The sequence below is a fragment of the Xenopus laevis genome, chromosome 7L (assembly GCF_017654675.1).
Source record: "Xenopus laevis strain J_2021 chromosome 7L, Xenopus_laevis_v10.1, whole genome shotgun sequence".
In the NCBI taxonomy this organism is placed as follows: Eukaryota; Metazoa; Chordata; class Amphibia; order Anura; family Pipidae; genus Xenopus; species Xenopus laevis.
The window spans coordinates 51,362,794-51,388,323 of NC_054383.1; the positions used below are offsets into that span (position 1 = coordinate 51,362,794).

Genomic DNA, 25,530 nt, shown 5'->3' on the forward strand with positions numbered 1-25,530 from the left:
GATCTTGCCATCTCCTTCTATGTCGCGCACCCCCACGTCTGCACCTTCAGATTCGGGACCTAAAAAAGGTTGGCGTTCTCCATGGTCGGCACCTGAAACAGGCGCGTCCTTTCTCCACATCCTAGTCTCAGAGCTGCGCGCACCACCGGTGCGTCCTGCGCTGTTCCTTCTAACGTGTTCACCATGCGCCCACGAGTAAACTCTGCCCCGCTCGTAATCGGTAACATCACGTGCAAACTTTTTTTATTATTCTTTGTTTTGTTTCTTTTTAGCTGGATTTGGATATGCAGTGGACTAACGCTGAGTTGTTATATGCCTGCATGGATAACATTAAGCAATTAAGGGGTTAATGTGTGAGGATCGTCAATGATGTCATGTTCTATATGTAACTTCCTGTGTTACCTTGTATAAATAGGTGTAAACCAATGCTTGTTACTTGAATGCTGCCCTTGGCTTGAGAAAGGGGTTTGTATACCCCGAAACGTCGCCCTATGGGCTTTGGTATGTTTTTCTACAATATATATATTTTTTTGCATACAAAACTTGGAGTGCTGTGTCAGTTTTTATTTTTTCTATATATATATATATATATATATATATATATATATATATATATATATATATATATATATATATATATATAGAAAAAATAAAAACTGACACAGCACTCCAAGTTTTGTATGCAAAAAAATATATATATTATATATATTGTAATATATATATTAAGGACTGGGTGCCAGTCCTTAATAAACAGTAAACATATCCCAGATCGACAGCACTCGCGGGACTATTAAAGCCAAAAATAGTAATGCAAAAAGTAAGGTTTATTTTAATCCACCGTTTCGGCTCATTACTAGAGCTTTCGTCAGGGAATAAGAACATAACAGTACACAAACAGGCTTTTAAATAATGTGAAAATGGCGCCAAACATTGTTTCTAGGAAACCATAGCAACCTGTGAAATCAAGAAAGTGAAAAAAGTACAGCGTTAAGGTGATCACAATATATATAAATGTGTTCATATAGGTAAAATGGTTCACCATAGTATTGGGGGACCATCCAGGGCACAGAGTCTTAGGATCTTATCATAAACTTTGTAATGCAGGCTATGTGACCAGTGGTGGACCGGAACTTCCCTTTTGAGCCAAGCGATTCAGTGAATAGACGCAAGTGTGCGTTGCCTAGCAACCTGCTTATTCGATCTGTGTCCCAACGTTTCTTAGCCCAGTGTGCAGGCTATTCAGTCGTACGAGTGAGTTCTAAAGGTGGCCATAGACGCACAGGTCCTATCATACGAATCGAGGATTCGTACGATTTTCGGACTGTGTGTGGAGAGTCCCGACATTTTTGGTCCGGCGGAGATCAATCGTTTGGTTGATCGGACAGTTTTGATTTTGTCCCGACCGATCCCGCCGGAGCCCATTGCGCTCTCATCGTAATCTGATTGTTTCGTCTAACGTTCAGATTACCCCCGATATAGCCATGCCCATTAGTGGCATATGGGGAAAGATCGGCTTGTTTGGCAATGTCGCCAAACGAGCGGATCTTTTCGTCTATGGCCACCTTAATGCTGTTGGGACCGGGGTGGCATGTGTATTGTCAGGAACACTGGCCACTAGTTAAATGGGCAGTGAACCCTTTCTCAACACGTATTTACCCCTATGAAAAACGGACAGCAGGTGCCTAGGTCTTATTGCAGCTGAAACCTGCATTTGGTCACTTGCACGCAGAAGCCACTTGAAAGGACTGGGTACTATTAATAATTCAACTGCCAAGCACTACTTAGGGGATTAGCCAAAGACCACAAGTACCAGGATGGACAACCCCCCACTTATTCTTTATCATTTGGGTTACTGGTGGGTACTCCTGTTACCCATATATAATTTGTGGTACCCATATACACCCATGAACAATCAAATAAGTGATATCATCTCTGTACGCTAGAGTGTGAGCTGTTAAAAACTGAACTGGGTTGGGACCTTGAGCAGAAAAGGAGAGAAACAAAGTATATGCTGGAGTTTTGGAATGTTGCTATAAAGTCAATTAGGTCAGGTAAAAAAAAGGAAGTCATCAATTAGCACCCAGAGATATCAACCAGGCATGTAAAATGTATCAAATAAAACATCCTGGGGAAGTGTGTAATTTAGACCCCGAGGGGCCACAGTGTCCATTCTACAAATCCATCTTTATTCCCTTTGAAGAAGGGCTTGTTCACGATTGTCACCCCTATTCAGGTGATCGCCATGCACTTAAAGATGGGTAGTGAATGTCCTTTCAGTAGGAAGTGTTTGGCGACCGGTTGAAGAGCCTTTCCTTCCCTCAGAGCCTTACTGATGGCCGACCTGTGGTTGCCTATCCTTTCCTTTAAAGTAGTACAAGTCTTGCCTACATAATATAAGCCACAGGGGCAGGTGATAATGTAGGCCACAAAGGTTGAAGTGCAACTTAGTCTGTGCCTGATCTTGAATCTTTTTCCTGTGTGGGGATGGGGGAAATCTGCACCTGTCAATAGGCATCTGCAGGTATCATAATCTGGGCATTTAAAACAACCTAGTTTTTTCTGCTGAGTTAACCAGTTAGTGTCTGTATTACCTGTTCTCGTGAAATCAGTACACATTAGTAGGTCTCTTAAACTTCAATCTCTCTTGTAGCCCATCATTGGTTTGGGAGCCAACTGTATCAATAAAGATCCTAAAACTCTGTGCCCTGGATGGTCCCCCAATACTATGGTGAGCCCTATTACCTATATGAACACATTTATATATATTGTGATCACCTTAAACACTGTACTTTTCTCACTTTCGTGATTTCACAGGTTGCTATGGTTTCCTAGCAACAATGTTTGGCGCCATTTTCACATGATTTAAAAGCCTGTTTGTGTACCGTTATGTCCTTATTCCCTGATGAAGACTCTAGTAAGGAGCCAAAATGTTGGATTAAAATAAACCTCTATTTTTGTTTTGGCTGTAATAGTCCTACGACTGCTGTCGATCTGGGATATGTATATATATATATATATATATATATATATATATATATATGTATGTATATATATATATATTTATATATATATATATGAGGCTACGGGTATTTGTTTTTAATTTTTTAATTGATCACTATAGGGGGCATGTATCCTTGTTAATTTTTTAATCAATTTCACAATGTATTTGATATTTCAAGTATTTGGGGCTATTGTGGGATCAGCTTTGGTGGATGTGTTTGCACAGTGAGATCAACACTGATGATTTTGCACACCCACTTTCCACGTCATTTGATCTCTTTGGCTCTCTTTTGTCCTGCTTTAGGTGTATATATATATATATATATACGCACACGCACACACACGCTAATCCATAATTATTGCATGTCAAGTATATTCTCGATTCAATAACACTGTTTAGCACCTTTAAAGACTATATTATCAATTGATTAACAGTGTTTAAAAATCTAAATTTCTGCCAACATTTCAGTGCTTTACTTTGAAAATTAGTTTTTATATATCATGAATGGCTTAGTTGTGATCCCCAATTTGCTCATGTCAATGAAACCAAATATCTTTTGATTTTGGAATGGTGCAATAGAGGTTATTTGACAATAACTTGCAAAAATAATTATATAGTACAATAATTTACAATATTCATTATAGATGTTTTAAGAGGTTATTCATTATTATGAATGGCACAATTCAGAATATTATATTATAACAGGGCTTAAAGACAAGTATTATTTCAGAAAAAAAAACTTGGCTGCTTGATAAATCATTACAACAAGACAGGTTATTGGAAAGACTTCAGAGCTATCTGTAAATCCTTTGGATAACCACCGAATCACAGTGCATTCATAGATCAGCATGACCACAGATGCAACATTTGTCACCATGGAGCGAAAAGACTCACAAAACAGACACCACTTCAAAGAATGCTTTTAAACTGCTTGCTGTAAAATGTTGGTTTGAGGAAAATAATGATATTTGACCAATTAACTGCATATAATTTAGTACATAATTCTAACTATAAATAACCAAGCTATAGAAATTGGCTGCTACTAAATGATTTTGCACCTAAAAAATAGCGTATTTCCGTATTTATTTCCTAATAAAATGTTGCTAATTTATTAAGGGAGGCAGGAGTGCAACCTTGTGCACCAGATAGCAAATTCCATACTGGCAGATATCACTTGCACCAGCCATGAAAGAGGTGTCTAGACAGCCCTTGGAAGTCTACATATATGCCCATTAAAGGTCCTTTGAGCAGCTGTTGAGAAACTAAACTTAGGGGTTGTCACAAATCGCCAAGCAGAAAATGAGGTTTGCCTGTCATTTAAGCTGATGCTACATGACTGATGGGCTAATTTGTCCTGTTTCGCTTTGCTGAAAAATTTGCAAATTTGCAAATTTCCCATGAAATTCGCAAAACATTTTGAAAGCCCATTAAAGTAAAAATTATTTTCACAAAATTAATTTTGACACCCGCCACAATTCCTATAGGCACACCTATTTTGGCCAAATGCATTAAAGTCAATAGGTGTCCCAATAATTTTGATGCATGTCAATGTTTATGCTCGAGACTATTCTGACGAGTGCCAACATTTTTTGCCGGCTAATTTCGCTGCAGTTTTGCAAATTTATTTGCCAGCAGCAAAAAGCTGAAATTCGCTGCAAATTTGCACCTGGCAAATTTATTCGCCCATGTCTACTGGTTTCTGAACTACCATGTACCTGAAGTAATCAATTAGGGTGACATTTGTCATACAGGATGGCAACTTTTTATTTCAACTAGTTCAAGAACCTAGGAATGACTCTCTTTTGGACCTAGTAATAGCTAATAATACTGAACTCATTTCTAGCATTTGCGTGGGTGAGAATTGGTGGGTTGAGATTGTTAAACGTGGTAGACGTGCTTCAAGGCTTTCAGGTTAGCTGGGACAGCTGAAATGTTTGTCAGTAGTGATGGGTGAATTTCTCCCATTTCACTTTGCCAGAAAATTCACAATTTCCCGCAAAATTCGCAAAACGTGAACGAAAAATCGTGATATTAGAAAGTTTACAAATAATTTGTGAAATTAGAACTTTTTCATGAAAAATCGTGAAATTTGAACGTTTTAACGAAAAAGCCGTGAATTTTAAAGTTTTCACGAAAAAATCATGAAATTCAAATGTTTTCACGAAAAAATCGAGCAATTTGAACATTTTCACGAAAAAATCGAGCAATTTGAACATTTTCACCAAAAAATCTAACAATTCGAACATTTCACTAAAATCGAGCAATTTTCACAAAAAAAATCTAGCTATTTGAATGTTTTCACAAAAAAATCTAGCAATTTGAACGTTTTCACAAAAAAACAAGCAATTCAATCATTTTCACGAAAAAATTAAGCAATTCAAACGTTTTCCATGAAAAATTGTGAAAAGCTGTGAATTTTCACTAGCGAATTTTTGCGGTAGATTCGCAATCCGTGAATTCGTGCCAGGCGAACTTATTCACCCATCACTATTTGTCAGGTATAAAGAGGAAAATAAATCAGTCAAGCTAAAATAGATGTAGAAAATGGTATTGCAGTAAAAAGAACCAAAACTTATTTTAAATATATAAATAGTAAATAAATGAAGCAGGATTGGGTGGGTATTGAAGGTTTCCTTCTAAATAGTCCCAATTCTATTAATAGAACAAATGATGGTTCGCAAGGGGAAATTCAAAAGAGACTAGAACATGTAACAATAAACAAAGGTTTGGGACCAGATGGCATTCATCCCAGATTACTATATGAGCTTAGCTCTGTCATTGCCAAACCTCTTTACTCCATTTTTCAGGATTTATTGAGGTCTGGTATGGTGCAGAGAGACTGGCGAATAGCTAGTGGTGCCACTATTCAAAAAGGGATCCCGTTCTTAGCATCAAAACTATATGCTGGTTAGTCTGACGTCAGTGGTAGGAAAACTTTTTGAAGGGATATTAAGACTTCATTGCAAATCATAATACTAGGAGTTTGTGCCAGCATGGTTTTATGCATAAACAATCTTGCCAAACAAATGTTATTGCTTTTTATGAGGAGGTAAGCAGGAACCTCGACTCTACAACGGCAGTGTATGTAATCTACTTGGGCAGTGTATGTAATCTACTTGCTAAAGCTTTTGATACAGTACCACACAGAAGGCTAATGGTTAAATTAAGGAATATTGGCTAGGAACATAGTATTTGTAATTGGATAGAGAATTGGCTGAAGCATAGATTACAAAGAGTGGTGATAAATGGAACATTTTCTGATTTTACCAGTGTTGTCAGTGGAGTACCGCAGGGATCTGTACTTGGTCCTTTGATTTTTTTTTAATGACCTGTAAGTGTGTATTAAAAGTACAGTTATTCTATTTTTGATACTAAATTGTACAGAATTATAAGTTCCATGCAGGTTGTTGCCACTTTGCAGAGTGATTTGACTAGATTAGAAAACTGGGCAGCAGACTGGAAAAATGGTTATGCATTTTATAAATAATATAAATGCAAGTTATACACTAAATGGCAGTGTGTTGGGGGTTTCACATAACACAGAAACCTCTAGTATACCCATCACAGTTACCGGTTTCTTCAAAAAGTATGAATAAATGCCATTTTCTATGTTGAAATCCAGCTATTTAACAGTTCTTCTCTTTCTGCATCATTTGAAATCCTGGCAGGGAAGGAGGGACTAAACACTGATGTTACAAATTGTAACAACTTTTCCACAGCTTATAGACAGCATGCAGGAACTACATAATCCACACTACATTGCACTGTGATGTTCTGTTTCTTATTGAAATCACATGTGAAGGGAATTGTGGGGTTTGGAGGATGCAGGCTAAGGACAGATGACTGCAGATACAAAGTAACAGTAGTCAGCCAGCTCAGCAAAGTAGTCAGACAGATCAGCAGGAGAGCAGAGGGCTAGGCTTAGGGAACTGTACCAAACCATTTCAAATCATGAAAAGTCTGCATATTTTTTGATTCATGTATATTGCAAAGTTGCTTAAATTATGTTTACTTTTCAAAAAGCTTACATTATATTTGTGTGGAGTTCCTCTTTAATTGAGAAGGATCTAGGGATTTTTGTATATAACAAGTTGCATAAAAAAGGGCATTAACTCAAGGGGTGAAAACATAATTTTGCAGCTTTATAGGTCCATGGTAAGGCCTTACTTTGAGGATACAGTGCAGTTTTGGGCTCCAGTCCTTAAAAAGGATATATATGAGCTGGAGAGAGTGCAGAGACATGCAACTAAACTGGTAAAGGGGATGGAAGATTTAAATTATGAGGGTAGTTTTTCAAGGTTTGGGTTGTTTTCTCTGGAGAAAAGATGCTTGCAAGGGTACATGATTACTCTTGTACATTAGAGGGCATTATAGACCGCTAGTGGGAGATCTATTTTTCCATAAAATGAATCATCAGACCAGAGACAATCCCTTTAGACTAGAGGAAAATAACTTTCATTTGAAGCAGCGTAGGTTGTTCTTCACAGTGAGGACAGTGAGGTTGTGGAATGCCCTGCCGTTATGATGTTGGGAGGGCTAATTCTGTTAACACCTTTAATAGGAGCTTGGATGATTTCTTGGACAACCATAATATCCAAGGATATAGTGATATCTACAATAAATATAGATATTGGTATATATAGTTTCAGTGGGTGTGTAGGTATGTGCACTGGGTTTCATTTGGAGGGGTTGAATTTGATGGACTTTGGTTTTTTTCAACCCAACTAAACTATGTAACTTAACTAAATATGTAACAAAATGGCTCAACAGAAGCACATAAGTAGGGGTAACTTGTGTCCCAGTCTATTATATGGAACCTCATTTTAAGTAGCAGTTCCACCACATAATCACACTCTCCTAAATAACTGCTTTCATTCAAGTTTGGGGTGCTATACCCAGTCAATGAAAATACCTTTTGCATGTTTTGATTTCTTATATCATGAAGTGAAGTAACAGTGACTTATAGTGCACACTCATATCTTCCAGACAGTTTAGCCAAACAGGAACCAATTTAGCACTAAGATGCAATGTTCTCTATAACATGATATGTTGTATAACCACTTGCCCCTCTCAGGTATGAAGCATTCAATCAAGTCACTATCTGTCATCAGCAAAAAGCCTTTTCTGAATTGTTAATTCCCCATTAACTTGCAATGTGGTTATTTTAGCACAATACACATTTTTGGAGAGTAATGACTTGAGTGCTGGAGCTTAACCTGCTTAGATCTACCAACCCATAAAAAAAGAATGATTTCAACTGCTGAAAGCAGTCTTACATGTTCTCTCACACTGACACATTGATGTTCTGTTTATATGTGCTAAGATTCAAACTTCTAGAAATTCTTTAGGATTCTCCATTACAAATTTGCAAACATATGGTGAAGAATCCAGAAATATCTAATCTATGGAATTTGGCAGTCAGGTACTTGACACCTAGGGGCAGATATATCAAAGGTCGAGGTGAATTTTTGAATTGAAAAAAAAATCAAATTTCTAGCTATTTGTGTGTACTTTGATTAGGGAATAGTCCAAATTCGATTTGAATTTGCAAAAAACTAGAATATCGAAATTTATCATGTACTGTCTCTTTAAAAACAGAACTTCGCCCATTCGCCATCTAAAACCTGCCGAATTGCTGTTTATGCCTATGGGGGACCTCCTAGAACCCACTTGGAGTCAATTGGTGGACTTTGAAAAATCAAAGGGTTTTTTTGGGGAAAACTTTGAATTCGATCGAATGTGCTATTCCTTTGATACAACCTTTTCGATTGAAAACTGATCTATAAGACACCAAAAAAAACTTCCACTTAATTTCGGTTGGTCTTTTTGAATAAGAATTTTAAAGGTTTTTTAATTCGAATTTCGACCCTTGATAAATCTGCCCCCTAGTGCCATAGATTATACAATTTGCAGCAGGTAAATGGTTGAAGGGGCTTGACACTTTTAAAATTGAAATAGCTAGATCATTAACTGAATCCATTTTCTCCTGCATTTTTTCTAATCCCTTATAGAAAAGGAGTTATACGTTTTTTTTGTGCTGCCCATGTACAGAGATAGTATCCTGCAGTGCATGTTTTGTTGTGCCAACTATGCAGCAGAATAGAGTCAGAAAACAAATCACCACTTGTCTTGCACATCCCCAGGGGTGCAAAGTGCATTGTGGGCAAAACATGCTTTGTAATTTGCATTTTGCTCAATTTGCAAATGATAACATTTAAGTAAAAAGTTTAAATTTTTTTTATCCCTTAAAGGAATGGGTCTTGTTATGACAATGAATAGGGGTTGAATCATTCTAGTGTTCAAATACTTTTAAAATGCAACTATTAATCAAAGGTTATACAGTACATTCAGATATATGTCGGTGTTATGCAAAAGAAAATAATAAATAAGTTATAGATTATAATTTATGAAAAGAAAAAAAATAGCCATAACAATGTTTTTTTATTTGTAATTGCATTAAAAAGAATTTTTATCCCATGGTAATTGTCGGAAGAAATGTAAATTTTATTGATGTTCTCATGCATAACGTGTAAAATGACATTTCATTATCTAACTGCTTTGTAACCTGTTATCTTTAATAAAAACTTTCACAAAAAAAGCATTTTGATCTACCTTGCTAACAATGCATCAGGATTAAGAGTTTTCACTAAAGACAGGGAATAAATACTCTTGTGTTTTCCAAAACATAGTACAGGTATGGGATCTGTTATCTGGAAACCCATTATCCAGAAAACTTCATATTACGAGAAAGCCATCTTCCATAGACTCCATTTTATCCATATAATCCAATTTTTAAAAAGGATTTCCTTTGTCTCTGTAATAATAAAACTGTACCTTGTACTTGATCCAAACTAAGATTTAATTAATCCTTATTGAAGGCAAACCAAGCCTATTTGGTTTATTTAATATTGAAATGATTATTTCATAGACTTAAGCTATGAAGATCCAAATTACAAAAAGATCCATTACCAGGAAAACCCAGATCCTGAACATTCTGGATATCATTCTGGATATCAGGTACCATACCTGTAGCATGTATATGCATGCTTGTAGTCTCATTGCTTTAAGCTGAAAAAGCATTTTAGGCCTATGGCATAGTTACACGTGGCACTTTGACAACAAAGGTGTTTTTAGGGATAACCATTGCAATTATTTATAACCTTAATGATCTGTCACTGTTTCCCATTGTGAATGAGAAATAATTTGCCTGTGGCAAATGTTGGTAGTGACATGTGAGCACCTTACCTTGCACCACTGTCTACAGAGTATTTCCATTTTTTTTGTTAAAGCATTGATAGGCAGGAAAGGGTGTGTGCATGCTGCAGTTTCCCATGTGAGCTTTGTACATACTGTACGTTATATATAACATGTTGACATTGTTGTAAAATATATGTAGGCATGATAAATAAATAATGACAACTCTTTTAAGATCATCTACATCATTCCTCTCTGTTTTGCAGAAACCTTTCATCATGTTACAGTCCTAGTCAGAAAAGTAGGATGCTACACAGAAATGCATTTCGGAGAACTCCCCCCCTGCCCCGAGGTCGCCTTAATGGAATTACAGGACCAGCATATCAGCAACTTGAAGAGCCTGGTCTGATAGATCAGGACACAATGCTTTGCAAAGGGTAGGTGATGAAATTCACTAGAGCATGAAAATGCAATATCAATCTCAAGATTAAAAAATGTAGAAACTTATTGTCTTTAATCTTATGAGCTGTAACTTTCTTGCGTCCCTAGAGGATGAAACATTAAAATCAAAGAAATATTTTAAACACAGATGGCTAGAGGAGATGTTCGCTATAATTTCTTATTGACTTTTGTCTGGAATAATAAATAATACGATCATTTTTATATTCCTTTTTCTTCTTTCTAGAGTTGTCCTCATTTTCAGAGTCCTTCAAAGGAACGCAGTGTGTTTGACTGTATTTCACTTTGTTGTAAAGATCAGTGCTTCTATGGTTTATTATCGGTGTTGTATTTTTTGCAAAAAAATAAAATAAAAAATGAAGTGGTAATACTTTACTGAATTAATTCTACTTAAAAGTAGGATTACTCCTAAATAGAAAAGAAATGTGTTTAACAATGGTAGATACAAAATCAAAAAGAAGTTGTGTACCTGTAACAGTAGTGATATTAAAGTAGCATACTTAAAATAAAGTACCATCACTATAGTTCTTCAACATTCTACTGGATGCTGAAAAATGGTTATATGGGGTCCCTATCTCTAAATGCAACACACAAAAAATGAAAAAGCAGATCCCTGAAGCACATTGTTCTAGCAAATGCTGTTGCATGCTTCTTTCTTTCTGCTTTACCCCAATATAGCTTGTAATGACTTCTTTCAGTGAACACCGGCTGCATACCTAGTGCTACAGGAGACACAGCTGCATTTAGCCCACAGGATTCACCAGTATTTTATATTGCTATAATAACACCATAAACCAAAAGAGTGTTCAGTAAATACAATTATTGTTATAAAAGAAATATCCTAGAACTATTCATATTTTTTTAATAATGCATTTATCACATAGGATGTGCTAATGTAACGATCTTTGCATTGTCCAGTGTGTATTCTGTATACCTGGTGTTAAAACAAAACCAAACCTATGTAGAATATGTTTATAGGTTGCAATATCCTTAATAGATAATCAAACCAATATGGAAAAATATATTTTTTTATTCGTAACTTGATTTTGGCATATTGATAATTAATTGCCCCAGTTTTTTTCTTTTTTTTTTTTTGCATGTATTGCTTTTTTTTCCATCAACAATTATTTTTTTATTCAATGATTGTTTTTTGTTGAAATAAAAGAAATGCCAAAGATAAATACCAAAACCCAAGCCATAAATAATGTCTGCCACTTGTGTTTCCTGTGATTTCCATATGATTTTGTTTTTCCTATACTTTTTTACATTGTTTACATTCCTCGCTGCCTTTAATATGTAACTATTGTAGGCATCAGCAAGAGTTTAGTCAGCACTCATACCTTCACGCCCCAGAAAAACACAATGTTTCAGACCGACAATGGTCTTTTATCATCAGTCTGAAACATTGTGTTTTTCTGGGTCGGTGCCCATGTCTAAATAATGGCATTTTAAAGAAAACTTTCCTGTGAATGGTGCTGTCCATGACGAAAAGTAAAGACTATTGTAGGCATTACAGGTACAGTAGTGGGATAATGGTCTCCTTGGGCAGACCCGGCTCACTATTGCTCAGACACCCACAAAATGACACAAGAGTCCCAAAATAGGGTACAACTGGCCCGTGGTCAGTTTTATTAAAATAAAAGGAAAAACATAAAATAATAAAACCTAGGCAAACTTGGCACTATCCATCACAGAAAGAAACAAACCTCTCTATGAAGGGTGAGGGCTAGTGCCCAGCCCCTACAAACAGAACACAGCAGGTTCTCTCACTTGTTTGCAGATCCTGCTTCCCCAGTTATAGACAGCCAGACTCCAAATTGAAGCCATATTTACCAGAACTCAGGCCTCTCCTGCACAAATGTATACTAATCAAGCTACTACCTGACTGATTAGCTGCAAACTCTGGTTGGTACTTGGAATGGAGAGCCCACCCTATTCTCCCTTCATTAACTCCACTGACCCATTACCCAGTTTTCTTAAATCGGCGAAAGAATTTAGCATTTACCTGGTACAATTACACAATTTTTCCTGGAGCTTAGTACATATAATCTTTCATTTTCAGTGAAATTTATACCTCATCAACTACCTACCCAGCACTTCTCTTACACTATAATAAAAAAAATTATAAGAGGGATAATCAATGGCATGTATTAATCATTTATTAAACAATTAATTGGAACATGATAACTTTAAAGTTGAGCCCTCTACAACTGAACCATCACATCAAAATAAATGCAGCAACACATGGTCATGGTAGCAGATATAAGTTACTGTTTTCAGATGTTTGGCATTCTGGGTTAATATAACTTTTGCATTGGGCAAAAGGCTGTTATCCCTATTGATGTAGCTTACTATGGACACCCTGGGATAACCATCAGGTTCAGGGTGGGGGTAGCCCAAGGGTTCGTTTGCATGAAGCTGATTGTGCTGCATCTGCTTAAATTAACACTAGTCCTCAACCAGAGGCTCAAGAAGAACAAAAAGAGCAATTCATAGGCACATGTGAAATATGCAAAAAAAATCTGAGGCTCGTCTCAGTGCTTAAGCCATCTAGGCTTGCAACATGATGCTTCATTAACTGTAGACATCTGATTGGGATGTGAGGATGTGACTGAAACACATGTGGCCGATGAATTCCCCCACAGAAATTGTGTGGTTGCAGTAGACCTTTAAGTTGCACAAAATAATTTGGAGACTAGAGGAGGACAGGATGATCCAAAAGCAGCTGAGAGATCAAAAGGCATTAGTAGTGAGAAGTGGTTATTGGCTTTAGCCAAAAAGAGGTCATTAGTTAGTCTGGGTTACAGCAGTGTCAGTGGAGTGTTACTGCCTAAAACCAGATTGTAGGGGGTCCAGAAGGTTTTTATCAGAGAGGACTAGGGTTAGATGGTTGTAAACTAGATGTTCAAGTAGTTTAGAGAAAGGTAGCAGAGAGATAGGTTGGAGGTTATGACGATTGAAGGGATGAAGAGAGGGTTTTTTCAGAATGGGGGTAACGAGCGTATGTTTTAGTTGGTAAGGAAAGATTCCATTTGAGAGGGAGAGATTAAATAGATGAGCAAAGGATTTAATTAGACCGTGATTGGCATTGTGTAGAAGTTTGGAAGGAATGGAGTCAAGTGGGCAGTTAGTAAAGAGAGATGAAGACAAAAGTGTTGAGACTTCTTCATCAGTCACAGGGAGAAGGAGCATAGAAGAGGTTGGGGAGTGTGGAGGGGCAGTGAATTTCTAGGGGATTTAATAGAGTAATGTCACTACTGATAACGTTGATTTTACTTTTGAAGTTCTCAGCAATATATTCAGCAGTGACTGATTTGCTTAAATTCAACAATAAAATTGTTCATGTTTCTCACTGTTATGTTTTAGATTTCAAAGAATCATCCGTGAATTTGTTTAAGCTCTGGAGCCCATATCTCATGTTCTGTCCTTCAGTATGATTCCAAATCATTTGATAAGACTATAAGACGATTTGGACTGTTTTGGGATTTTCTGAGTCTCGATCTACAGTATGTTGGATATGTGTGTTCTGCAAAAAAGGATTAAGAAACACTGAAGTGCAAATCACATACCAAATTTTAGTGTCCTATAGGCAAGGCAAACAAACATGCATAATTGGAGGTAATGAAACAGTTGCAACCCCACTTAAAGGGCATCAATCATAACTAAAATAATTTACTAAGTCAATAAACTAAGTTCAAGAATGTATAATGTAAATCAGTGCATTCCAACTTCTGTGGTACCGAGGGCCGAAATTTTTCCAGCCTACATAGTGGAAGGCCGATAACGGAAGCCAGTGTTGACCACTCCCTGTTTTTAAACCACACCCACTTCAATCACACCCACTTTAAACCACACCCATGTTACCACAAGATCATGTCCACTTTTGTGGTAGCACACCAAAAAACCAAATGGTTGGTGCTCACTGCAGGGATATCACTTATATGTGAAAAAAGTTATCATATTAAGAAATACCCCCTTGGATAACACAGCACCCACCCAGCACATGATTAAACACCTTAGGGGTGCAGGCAGAGCAGGGCACATACAGGCAGAGCATGGCACACACAGGCAGTGCAGGGCACATACAGGCAGAGTATGTTACACACAGGGAGCATAGGGAAGACAGAACAGAGCAAGAGACAGGGAACCCTATCAGGACCACTGTAATATGCACAACATACAGTGACACAGTGCTGCTGCCCCATTAGCATTTTGTATAAAGTGTGAAAAGGTGAACAATGTGGGCAGTTTCAGTCTGGGTCTCATGTGTGAACAGTACAGAGTTTTAGGGCAATAGAGGTGTCACAAGAGTGAACAATGCAGAGGGATCACAGGTGTGAACAATACAGGGGATTAGTCTGAATTTGAGGTTTAAACAATGCAGGGGCCAGTTAATCAGTTTAAACAATGCAGGGGCCAGTGAGTTTGCAATTGATCCTTAGAATGCAGGTCAGATTCAAAAGCAACAGTTATGAATCATGTGCCCCCCCCCAAGTCACTGATTGTTACTGCCAGGTAGCCAATTGCTGGAAACCGAGAGAGCTGCAGGAAGTAGTGTTCCGGCTATTATGTTAGACATCCAGTCTTTATAGATTACATTTTTCGCTAACTTACTATATTGAAAGCATTTTTTTATTTTGCACAGCCTATCTATTTACCTAGTTTTTATTTTTATACTGAACAATTCCATTAAGAAAGATAATGAGGATTATACACCTACACTAATAGGAGCTGATAATGAGAGGGATTTTTGCAGCAAAGGATCACTAACAAGGTTAGTAAGAAATCCAGCATTTGGACTGATGGACATGGAAATCAAGGGGGCCAAGTATGTGAAATAAAAGGAAATGTTCTATAGTATCAATTGCAAATGATCAAGCTAGGAGATCAGTATAGAATAGTTGTTAGAGCACACATGTCAAAAACAGGATTGCATTGGATGCAACAGATTATAGTTTCAGAGCAAATTAGAAACCAGTGCTAGATAACAGGCAATGTAATAGAGAGACAGAATGGATCAAATGTGGCCTTTTAAATAACATACATGATTCAGGTATCTTTAATATTAACTATATGAAAAATATATGGCAGTAGCGCAGTAACTAAGGATGAATACTGTAGGTCATAGGAGCAAGTTGTTATTGTGATTAGACAGGATCAAAAGAATCAAAGTAAGATGTATGGGACTTTTGAAAGAGGAAATAGATAATGCCTATAGAGGTAGGGATCTGATTGTGGATGGGAGGGTCCATTTACCTACACAGGTACTAGATGGTACAAGTGTAATTTAAAAGAGCAATTGGCAATTAACTTTGAACGGTCTACTACAAATTCGAAAATGTAAGCAAATATCTTATTGGTTGCTTTGAAGACTTCACTGGTGGATGTTAGAGTTTATGTTGCCAATTAATCCTTGGAATCTGCTGACATTAAAAAGCCATTGTGTATATATTTATTTAGGATTTTTCCTTGAATATGGGGGGGGGGTAAATGTGTGTCTTTAACTAGTCCAAAGGAATGTTGGACACCCCTATTTACATATCTATAATGGATAATTATATAATGGATATAATATCTATAATGGATAATCTCCATTACAGAGAATTTTAGTTACTATAAACAGGTAATGGAGGTCTTAATATCCTTTGAATTTTTATAAAGGGTATTACCTTACTTATTTTTGCAAGACAGTTCTAATGTGTGGTCTTTAGGTATTTCTGTGTATGACAGGTTTCCTGTTGTTTACTATAAAAACTAAAACCCATTGATAAAGTGCTTAAAGAATGTAAATTTGTTATTTATTTCTACATTCAATTTCATTTTATGATTCTGAAGACTTCCTGTTTAAACATAAAATGCTAATACAGCTATAGCTATGTAGCATGGCTGTACTTGCTTTTTAAGGGGTAATTGGGTTTTATGGTTGACCCTGGGGTTACTGGAGCACTAGGCCATAATGAAGACAGATAAGCAAACACATTTTGCACTTTATTATTAAACTACTCAAATGTTTTTGTAATGGCTTAAAGTAAAATACATACTGTAAAATATCGCATTATGTTAATATATGTGATTACAAGTTTTTGGTTACCTGCAGAGTTAAGGTGTCTTGTAACTCTTTTTCTGATTCCTAGCACCCCTATTAACTTTGCCCATCTGATGCAGACTTCATGGCTAGGTGGAACTAAATAAATCTCCTTATGTACAAAAATGAATAATTTATGAAAGGCAAAGATTACAGCATATATGTAGTTCAAAGAATGTTTTTCTCCATTATGTTCAATCTCCTTTTCCAGCTTCATCCTTAAGTGAAGGCTTAGCACAAATATGGTAATATCAGGCATTACCATAGCAACAAGCCTGTTAAGGCACAAATGCAAAATGATAGCTGTAAATGAAAGTGATACAAACACTTTCCTATAAAAATCATAGGAACGTGTCAGTATAAAGTAAATGCTGCACCCATAATCATTCCCCTAAAAGCCCCCCACAAAGCCGCCCCCAGCCCCACAAACCAGTGTGCTGCCAATCTGCTGACACTACAAACAGATCTTCCAAATCGCCCCACCCCCAGCCCAGCGTCATTGAAACAGCTCAGAAGGTCTTTTAGTAGTGTCGGAAGGTCACGTGAATGCAGGTTTGTGGGGGCTGGGGCAGCTTTGCGGGGGGGCTTTGAGGGGAATGAAAGGAAGATCTAAACAAAAAAACAGGCATTTCCCTAAATATTCAAAAACTTGCTAATGGTATATTTTTTTACATATACACATTTCCTTGCAATTGTAGATATATTTGCCCATGACACACTGTTACTAATTAGCATATTGATTGTTTGTGCAACTTTTGTGCCAGTTCTCAACTAGCACAGGATTTCTGGGAAAACATCATTGGGGGAAATAGAAATTATACATTATGTTGATTATTTACAGCTTTTGGAAGCAAGAGAACCTGCTCTAATAAAGTAGACAGTAAAATCAATCCATATTTGTTCAAGTATTTAAGAAACAATTTTATTAAAAATAATGGTTTTTTTTGTACATCACACAAGATTTTCTGCTAAATATATCAACTTAATTTCTTAATACTTCCACATTCAAGATGTTTTGCAAAAAACTATTTTGCTGTTTTAATAATCAGAATTTTAACAAATAAACTGTTTATCTTTTTAGGTGTTCATCCACTGATTTAATTCATCTGCAGCATAACTCAATAAATATGCAACCACGTTCAAGAGAAACTCAAGCTTATTTTAATGACATGAAGCGAAAGGACACAATTGGTTATTCAACATCTAGGGTCAACTCCATTCCCATTATACCCTCAATGGGTCTAGATGATGCCTGCATGCAAACACAGAATCTTTCTGAAACAGTAGGCATCAAAAGGTGTAAAAACTCAATTTCCAATGAACTTGTCAAGGTGAATGTTCCACCTAACAATTGTCTAATACCAGAACAACAAGAAGTGAAAATTTTGCTTGAAACCGTACAAGAACAGATACGAATTCTAACTGATGCAAGAAGAAGGTCTGAGGATTTAGAAATGGCAATTACAGAAACTGAGGACAGTGCAAGTGAAAATACAGCGTTCCTGCCCGTGAGCCCAAAATCAAAAACTGATCAGGAGCCACAATTTGTCAACAAAATTATTTATATGCATTAATTTATGAGCATCTACATAGAAGAAACCAAATAGTCTATCGCCCTCATATCATAGTGTTTTCTAAACAAAATATTTTTTTAAGGGCAAGAAAAGGTTTGAGGAGGGATAAAGCATTCACTCAGTGCATTGAGGGATTTAAATATATTTCTTATGGTTCTTGAGCTCCTTTCATTGCCGTGGGATATTTGAACATATTGACGTCAAATGCTTCAAATGTACCTCCAGCTGCAGCAACGTGGTTAAAAGATCCAGGATTATGTGATCTTTCTGAAAAAAGGGCCAAAATGCATTATCATTTGGAAATCATAACTGTATTTTGTTATATAATTTTGCTGACGATGAAAGTACCACCACAACTATCCCAATGAAACAATTATAATTACAAACTGTGTTCTGTTTCACTGATAATTTTTTGTGTGTGTGTATGTGTGTGTGTTACTTGTGTGCTGATGTGATCAAGTGGATCAAAAAAATTAGCTTGCCTTTCCACTGCTGTCTAACTATACTTTTGGTGCTGAGAATGGTAAGAGCATCTGGATTGACCACCAGTTCTGTAGAGGATCTTCATTTCTTTAACCAATACGCTTGTTTTTATTATTTTATTATTTATATATGTTAACACAATGTTTTACAGGAATTGCCATGATTCCCATCAGTCTCTGGCCCAGTGGAGACATTCATGTACTTAATTTCATGAGAAGCTAATTAACCTGACAGTATGTTTTTTAGAGTGTGAAGGAAACACACACAGACATACAAAAAGAGAACATACAAAACCAGTCTGGAGTTGTACCCTAGCAGTTCCAACTCCTAATCATTGCTGGTTTCAGTGGGTTCATGACATTCATTTTATTATTCAGTTTAGTGCTGAGGCAGCTAGGTTTTTTCCCACTCACCATATTCTGATACAATTCTTTTCTGACTAAGCTATATGATTATTGCAGTGTGTAAGGGGCCCTTGGGGAAAGATTTGATAAATGGGGCCTTAGTTTATGTAATGGTAAAATCAATTTGGAGAATCACTCTCAGTGGCGCATATAAGGAATCATAGGCAAATGCCTGTGTGTTTGCCTAGGTACCTGATCAAAATCCAAGTGTAAAGGCATTGTGCAATAAGTACACTATCTAGGAAATTAACTTGCCAAATGGGAACACATTTTATGCTATATTTACCAATTAAATGAAATTTATAACCTGTAATTTTTGTTTAAAAATCATCTCAGGCCATCCCTTAATAAAGTAAAACATTTTCTTTATATAGCAGAGATGCACCCCAGCTTAACAAAAATAAATGGGATTTAAACTGCAAAAGGTTAGTTTCACATGATGGATTATTAACTTAAACATGTAATTTTAATAACCTGTTTGCTCTGAGTTCCCAAATGGTATGCCCTGTAGATTCATAGCTCAAATTTTAGAGACTACATATTTAAAGTGGCTGATTACTGTCACTGGGTCATTATATAGTAGTTTATTAGTTGGTCAAACTTTGGGTGAAATCAGCAGTATTAAGGCCACACTGTGCTAATTTTTATCAGTAACAATCAACAAGAATTTGTCAAAAAGATTGAAAAGTTCAGATGTAGCACTTTAAAGTTGTATGTAGATGTATGAATGGCAGGAACATTGAATATGCAGATGGACTCTGAAATGTTCTTCACCAGCAAAATATGTATAGAATGTTACAAATGGCAAGCCTTCAATCTTTTACCAAATCCTTGACCTTTCAGATTTTCAGTTGGGATGACATATGTTGGAGTGAAAAGGAATGCTTAAGTCATTTTACTGCATCAATGTACCATTTCATGGATTCTTAAAACATAGATAGAGGCTTTATTTTTATTAAATTTCTTATAAAAATAAAAAAGATTAAGGCTTATTTAAGTAGCGTAGACACTGTAAATGCATATCACTGTCCTCACTATAATAGAAAGAAACCACATTCTTTATGCTCATATTGCTACCACAATTTTACTTTACTGGGGTTACAAAGTGAGACATATGTTTGTGCTAACCTGTGTGTTGTGCTAGTATAACTGTGGCTTGCAAATTTTAAAAGCCTTATTAAACTCTAAAGGTGTTCTTTCTGATTGTACACAGCTTTGTATCATTTGTAATACATATTAAGGATCCAAGTCTCATTGGTAAATCACGTCAGCACATTAGGTAAGGGATGAATATTTTTTCATTCTTTTATTATTACTTATTCCAAAAAAGGGCTTTCTATGACCTTTGGAACAATTAGCAATTTCTGCCATTTTGCCCACCATGTATTTTGACATCTAAAATGCAGCATTATAACGTTTGATACTGTACCATGCTGCCCTTTATGGTATACAGATAGAAATTCTAAAAGCACCAGCACTTTCACACAAAAATTCTCAAGTGAGCGTAACCTAGCACAACTTTTTTCTTCCTTTTTATCCTTATTTAGCCTTTTTAAACCTTCTATACCCATTATGTGAAAATCTTCTAGCAGAATAATTTCTCATAAACTGTAGCCTAGCAATTAAGGATGGCTATAACCTTAAAGATAAACCTTGGTTGAGAGCAGGCCCAAGCACAATTCCTTGAATTGAATTTGAATTACTATTTTCTGCATGCTCCAGAACAACTGACAAAATGTACATTATAACTATGCTCATGTTTAACAATGTTTAACTGCTCTAATGAAGAGAAATGTATAACTAATTTCCAAGTGAGAGTAAATGCTAATAAGCTTTAAAGGATTACAGCATTTAAATTTTGAAAAAAAAGCTGACGATGCCATTGATGATGTCAAAATGAACAGCAAGGACTTCCTGTCCGACATGGATGGGTGTCCGCAAGCAGAAGCCATTCAGCTACTCTTGCATTGTTGAGGTCAGTTGCTAAGAAGGTGCTTGGCAGATGTACTATACTATGGATTTTACCCTTGCCATCAAGGATGGTTTCTGCCAGTCACAGACAGCATCTGTAGAGAACAAATAAAGAAAAACACCTGACCAGTCTCACTCCCTTCATTGTGCTTGTAAATAACTGGGAATGTAACCAATAGAATCAAGTGCTTGCTAATCCAGAGCGGAGCTCCAATACTGCTGCACCAACAAGGAAAAAAAGGAAAGACAAAGGCTGCACTTCTTCTCAAAAAGCAGTCCTTTATTTGTTTGTTGAAAATATGAGTAGCTGCTGTTATTCATAAATCATGTCTTTGAACCACAGATCCAGCCCATGACTAAGAGAAACATGGTAGGGCATTGGAGATGTATACTTTTAAATTTAAATTGAAATAAACAGTTTTTGAAAAAAAACTGTTTACTCTATATTTTTGTCCCTGTGGATTTCCTAAAGGTGCCTGGAGATAATATTGCTGAAGTAGCTAGATTAGCCAGGAAGACTACAATCCTAGTAGAAGATGCAGCAAGTTGTAAGGATCCTACAGATCAGAAGGTTGATTCAGCCCTGAAGAGGGCATTTGAAGCCTCAGCAACTGCTTTCTGTCTGAGTGTTGTGTAACACATTTTTGGACTATCCAGGCCAGGGGTTAACATCCAGCTAGTACACTAGAGCATGGGTTACACTGGACTCTATCACTTAAGGTAAGGCCTTCCCAAAAGGGAAGTTTTGAAGGTATGGTGTATGGAGTTTTGCAACTACAACTCCCACATGCTACCTTGCTTTTACAAATAGAAATGGTTGCCAGGTGGTTCTTGCAGTCAAACAGAACAAAATAACTTTATTTGTCAGAGACAAATGATCCACAGGTTACTTACATCAGTAAGAGCCATTTGCAGAATATATAGGCACGCAGCTCAGAAAGTATATCAAAGGCAGATGCAGGTGCATTCCTTGAGGATGTAGTCAAGGCAGTACAACTTCCCTCCAGGAAAAAATACCTCACACGTGGTCTGGATTCTACCCAGTGGAGTGGTCAGGGAGGAGAACCTAAAGCCTGACACCCTATCTACTGTATCCCTTCACTGTGGGCAATCTTACAGCCTGGGAAGCTCAGGGCCGGATTTATATAGCGGGCACCCCTAGGCCTGCTGACGTTTGTCTCCCCTGTCCCCTCCCTTTTATTCTGGCAAATTTTCATTGGCACAAAGGAAAATTAAAAAACTATTTTATCTCCTGAGCATCCACAGTGTTTCTAAACCAATGTGGGTGTGGTTGAGCTGCATGCCTCCCCCTAAAATCCTGCCACCCTAGGCCTGGGCCTTGGTGGCCTTTCCACAAATCCGGGCCTGGGGAAGCTACTCCCTGGTATACCTCCTTGTTGGAGCACAAAGCTGCTCTTACTATCTTTCCTCACTGTCTTACTCTCCTAGAGAGTGCTATAACAATGATATCCCTGCCACTCACTAGCCTCATTCATGGGGTCCCTGCATTCCCGACTTGCACACTAGAGGTTCAGGTCCCTCTAGAGCAAACTGGCTTTACTGGGCATTGGTGTTGTCAAGCTTCCTGGAAACATACAGCTGGCTCAACAACCAGAAGCCAAAGCGGAAGATCCACCCCTTCTCACTCACTATACCAAAGTGTGACAGGATGTGGTCACAACATCTCTTGGCCAATATGATATGAAATATGTAAGTTACAACTAGCTACATGGGCACCTGGCCAGCAACTAGGGAGATCAGGAAGTGTATTATCTCTGTGATATTTCAGTGGAAAAATGGCAGCCAGGTCCAGCTTTTTCTGTAGGTGGGAATGGGTTCCCTGTTTAAACCATGGGACATCAGATTTAGCTCCAAAGAACAAGTTATATGCTATGTTCTTTGAAGGCCCCTTTATGTTCAGCAAGGAGCTTGAGGCACAGGTCTCTAAGCTGGGAAAAACAAAGAAGTTGTTACCTCAGAATAAACAGTTTGTATCCCAAAGAAGTTTTTTTCGTCAATTGGGAAGCCAGAAAAAGGAATAAGAAAATACATTTTTTCACATTCCTATAGGGGAAAACCTGGCAAGCCACAGAAGAGTACAGAGAAGCAAGATGGCTTTCATAAAGTAGATTACTTCTAATGCTAAGTCTTCTCTCCCTTTAGGACATTTTCATTAGGAGAGAATTCAAGTCACATCAGACCCTTGGGTTCTACAGATAGTCAGAGAGGGGTATAGGCTGAAAATGTTACCAAGACTCTAACAGATAGTGTGAAGAGAACAGCTCTCTTACAGTGAGTACAGAAGTTTGTAGATTCCCATGTGTTGATTCCAGTTACCAAAGTAGAAAATGGACAAGGACATCTAATCTTCAATTTTGGTTCCCAAGAATTCAGGGTGCTTTAGATTAGTGATAAATCTGACGTACTCTGTATGTTCTGGTAGGCAAGGGCTTTAACTGCCAAGAACGTACCTAGTACATTCTGGCAGAAATCAGTGCTGATCTCTGTAGAGACTTAGCAGTGCTGACAGCCCCCTGGGCAACAAGGCTGGGGGGCTGTCATGTCGGTCTTGCAACAGGATTGTCGCAGATCCAACCTAAAATTCGCAGAAAGAAGCAGCTAAAAAACGTACCAGTTCCTCCGGCTTGCTTCTTCTTTCTCCTTAACTGGCGATGCACACGCACTTCCTGGCTGCAGTGACTCAGCATACACACTGCTCCAGGAGATCTCCAGCAGTCAGATTGTCCCTCCTGCTCCAGGAACAGTAAGTGGCCTTCATTTACACACTACACACACCTCATACATCTATACACACATACACACTCATTTTAGTAAAGATTCTTTTTTTTGTACAGTTATGTACACTTATTTGCACTTGATTTCACACTTATATAGACACTTACACACTGTCACACCATTTTTAGAAGTGTATAAACATGTATACACACAAAAAACTCACAAAGAGGGTTTTTTTATTTTTTTACTTTTTCATTTTACTAATTAGTGTTTTTTTTACCCCTAAAAACTGTTTGTTTTGGCAGCATGACTATAGGGTAATCGATTTTGGCCACTAATTATGCTGTTGGATCAGTCATTTTGTTATTTCATTGATTTATACAATTTTTGTGGTTTTATTGAAATTTTATCCCTGCATTATTTTTCCTTATGTATCTTTAGTATAGTTTTGCTGTTTGGTGCTTTGGTATAGAAAGATATATTTTACTTAGTTTGATCCGGCAGAATATGTACTTTCCAAAAATATATATGGTGTTCTGGCAGTCTTTTTACAGTTTGGGGGTCTTACACAGTTTGGGGGTCTTACAACACATAATGCAAAGTCAGGGTACTGTTTTCAGCAGCTGAATTGGCTAGAGTGAAAATTCATATGCATGTTTTTCATTTGGGGTCCATACATACCACATACTTTGATAAATCTATGCATATTGGGCATCAAACTATTCATTAGACCTCTGACGTCAATATTTAGGGTGATTTTTCTTTGTACGTAAAATATTGTGTGCGAAAAATGTGGCAAACTGCAACATTTTTATGCAATTTTCAGAAATGTTGTAAAAACCTCTACGTTTAGAAAAGATTTGCAGTTTGGTGTAGAAAGAGGTCTTTGTTGGATTCGTCAGAATGTGTTCTTTCCAAAAATATATGGTTTTGGGGGGTCTTTGCTGTTAGGAGGGTAGTACAAAGACATACATACCCAATTTGGATTTGTGGGAATGTGTACTTTCTGAAAATATATGGTTTTCTGGGGTGAACTTACTTTTTTCAACCTTTGCCCCCCCAAAACTATGTAAATGTGTTGATTTTGCAGTACCTGAAATGACAGACCATATGGGGGACTTCCTTTTGGGGTCCCTATATGCCACGTACTTAAGTACACCTATACATATTGGACATCAAACTGTTCAGAGGACCCTAGGCTGTCATATTTGTGGTGATTTCTCATGATACCTAAAAGTATATGGGAAATACGATGCTGCAGGTTGGAAATTTTGAGGTGATTTTTGGAAATGTCACCAAAATCACCAAATTTAGGAAAGGCTTGCGACTTGGTACTTTGGAGTACAAAGACATGCATACCCAATTTAGATTCCGGGGAATGTGTACTTTCTGAAAATATAAGGTTTTCTGGGGTGAACGTACTTTTTTCTACCTTTGCTGCCACCAAAACTATGTAAATGTGTTGATTTTGCAGCACCTGAAATGACAGACCATATGGGGGGGTCTTCATTTTGGGGCCCCTATATGCCACATGCTTAGGTAAACCTATACATATTGGGCATCAAACTGTTCAGAGGACCCCAGGCTTTCAGATTTGGGGTGATTTATCTTGATACTCAATAG

At 37.2% G+C, this 25,530-nt stretch overlaps 1 protein-coding gene across 1 annotated transcript in view; it reads left to right on the forward strand.

Moving 5' to 3' along the window:
* The window catches only part of LOC108695799 (pro-neuregulin-3, membrane-bound isoform), a 635,203-nt gene extending 616,501 nt beyond the window's left edge, over window positions 1–18,702 (forward strand). The window contains exons 8-9 of the mRNA XM_041568953.1: window positions 10,462–10,632; window positions 17,821–18,702. Coding sequence (XP_041424887.1) covers window positions 10,462–10,632; window positions 17,821–18,313 — 664 coding nt within the window. The 3' untranslated portion in view covers window positions 18,314–18,702. The remainder of the gene's footprint in view (window positions 1–10,461; window positions 10,633–17,820) is intronic.
* The last annotated feature ends 6,828 nt before the right edge of the window (window positions 18,703–25,530 follow it).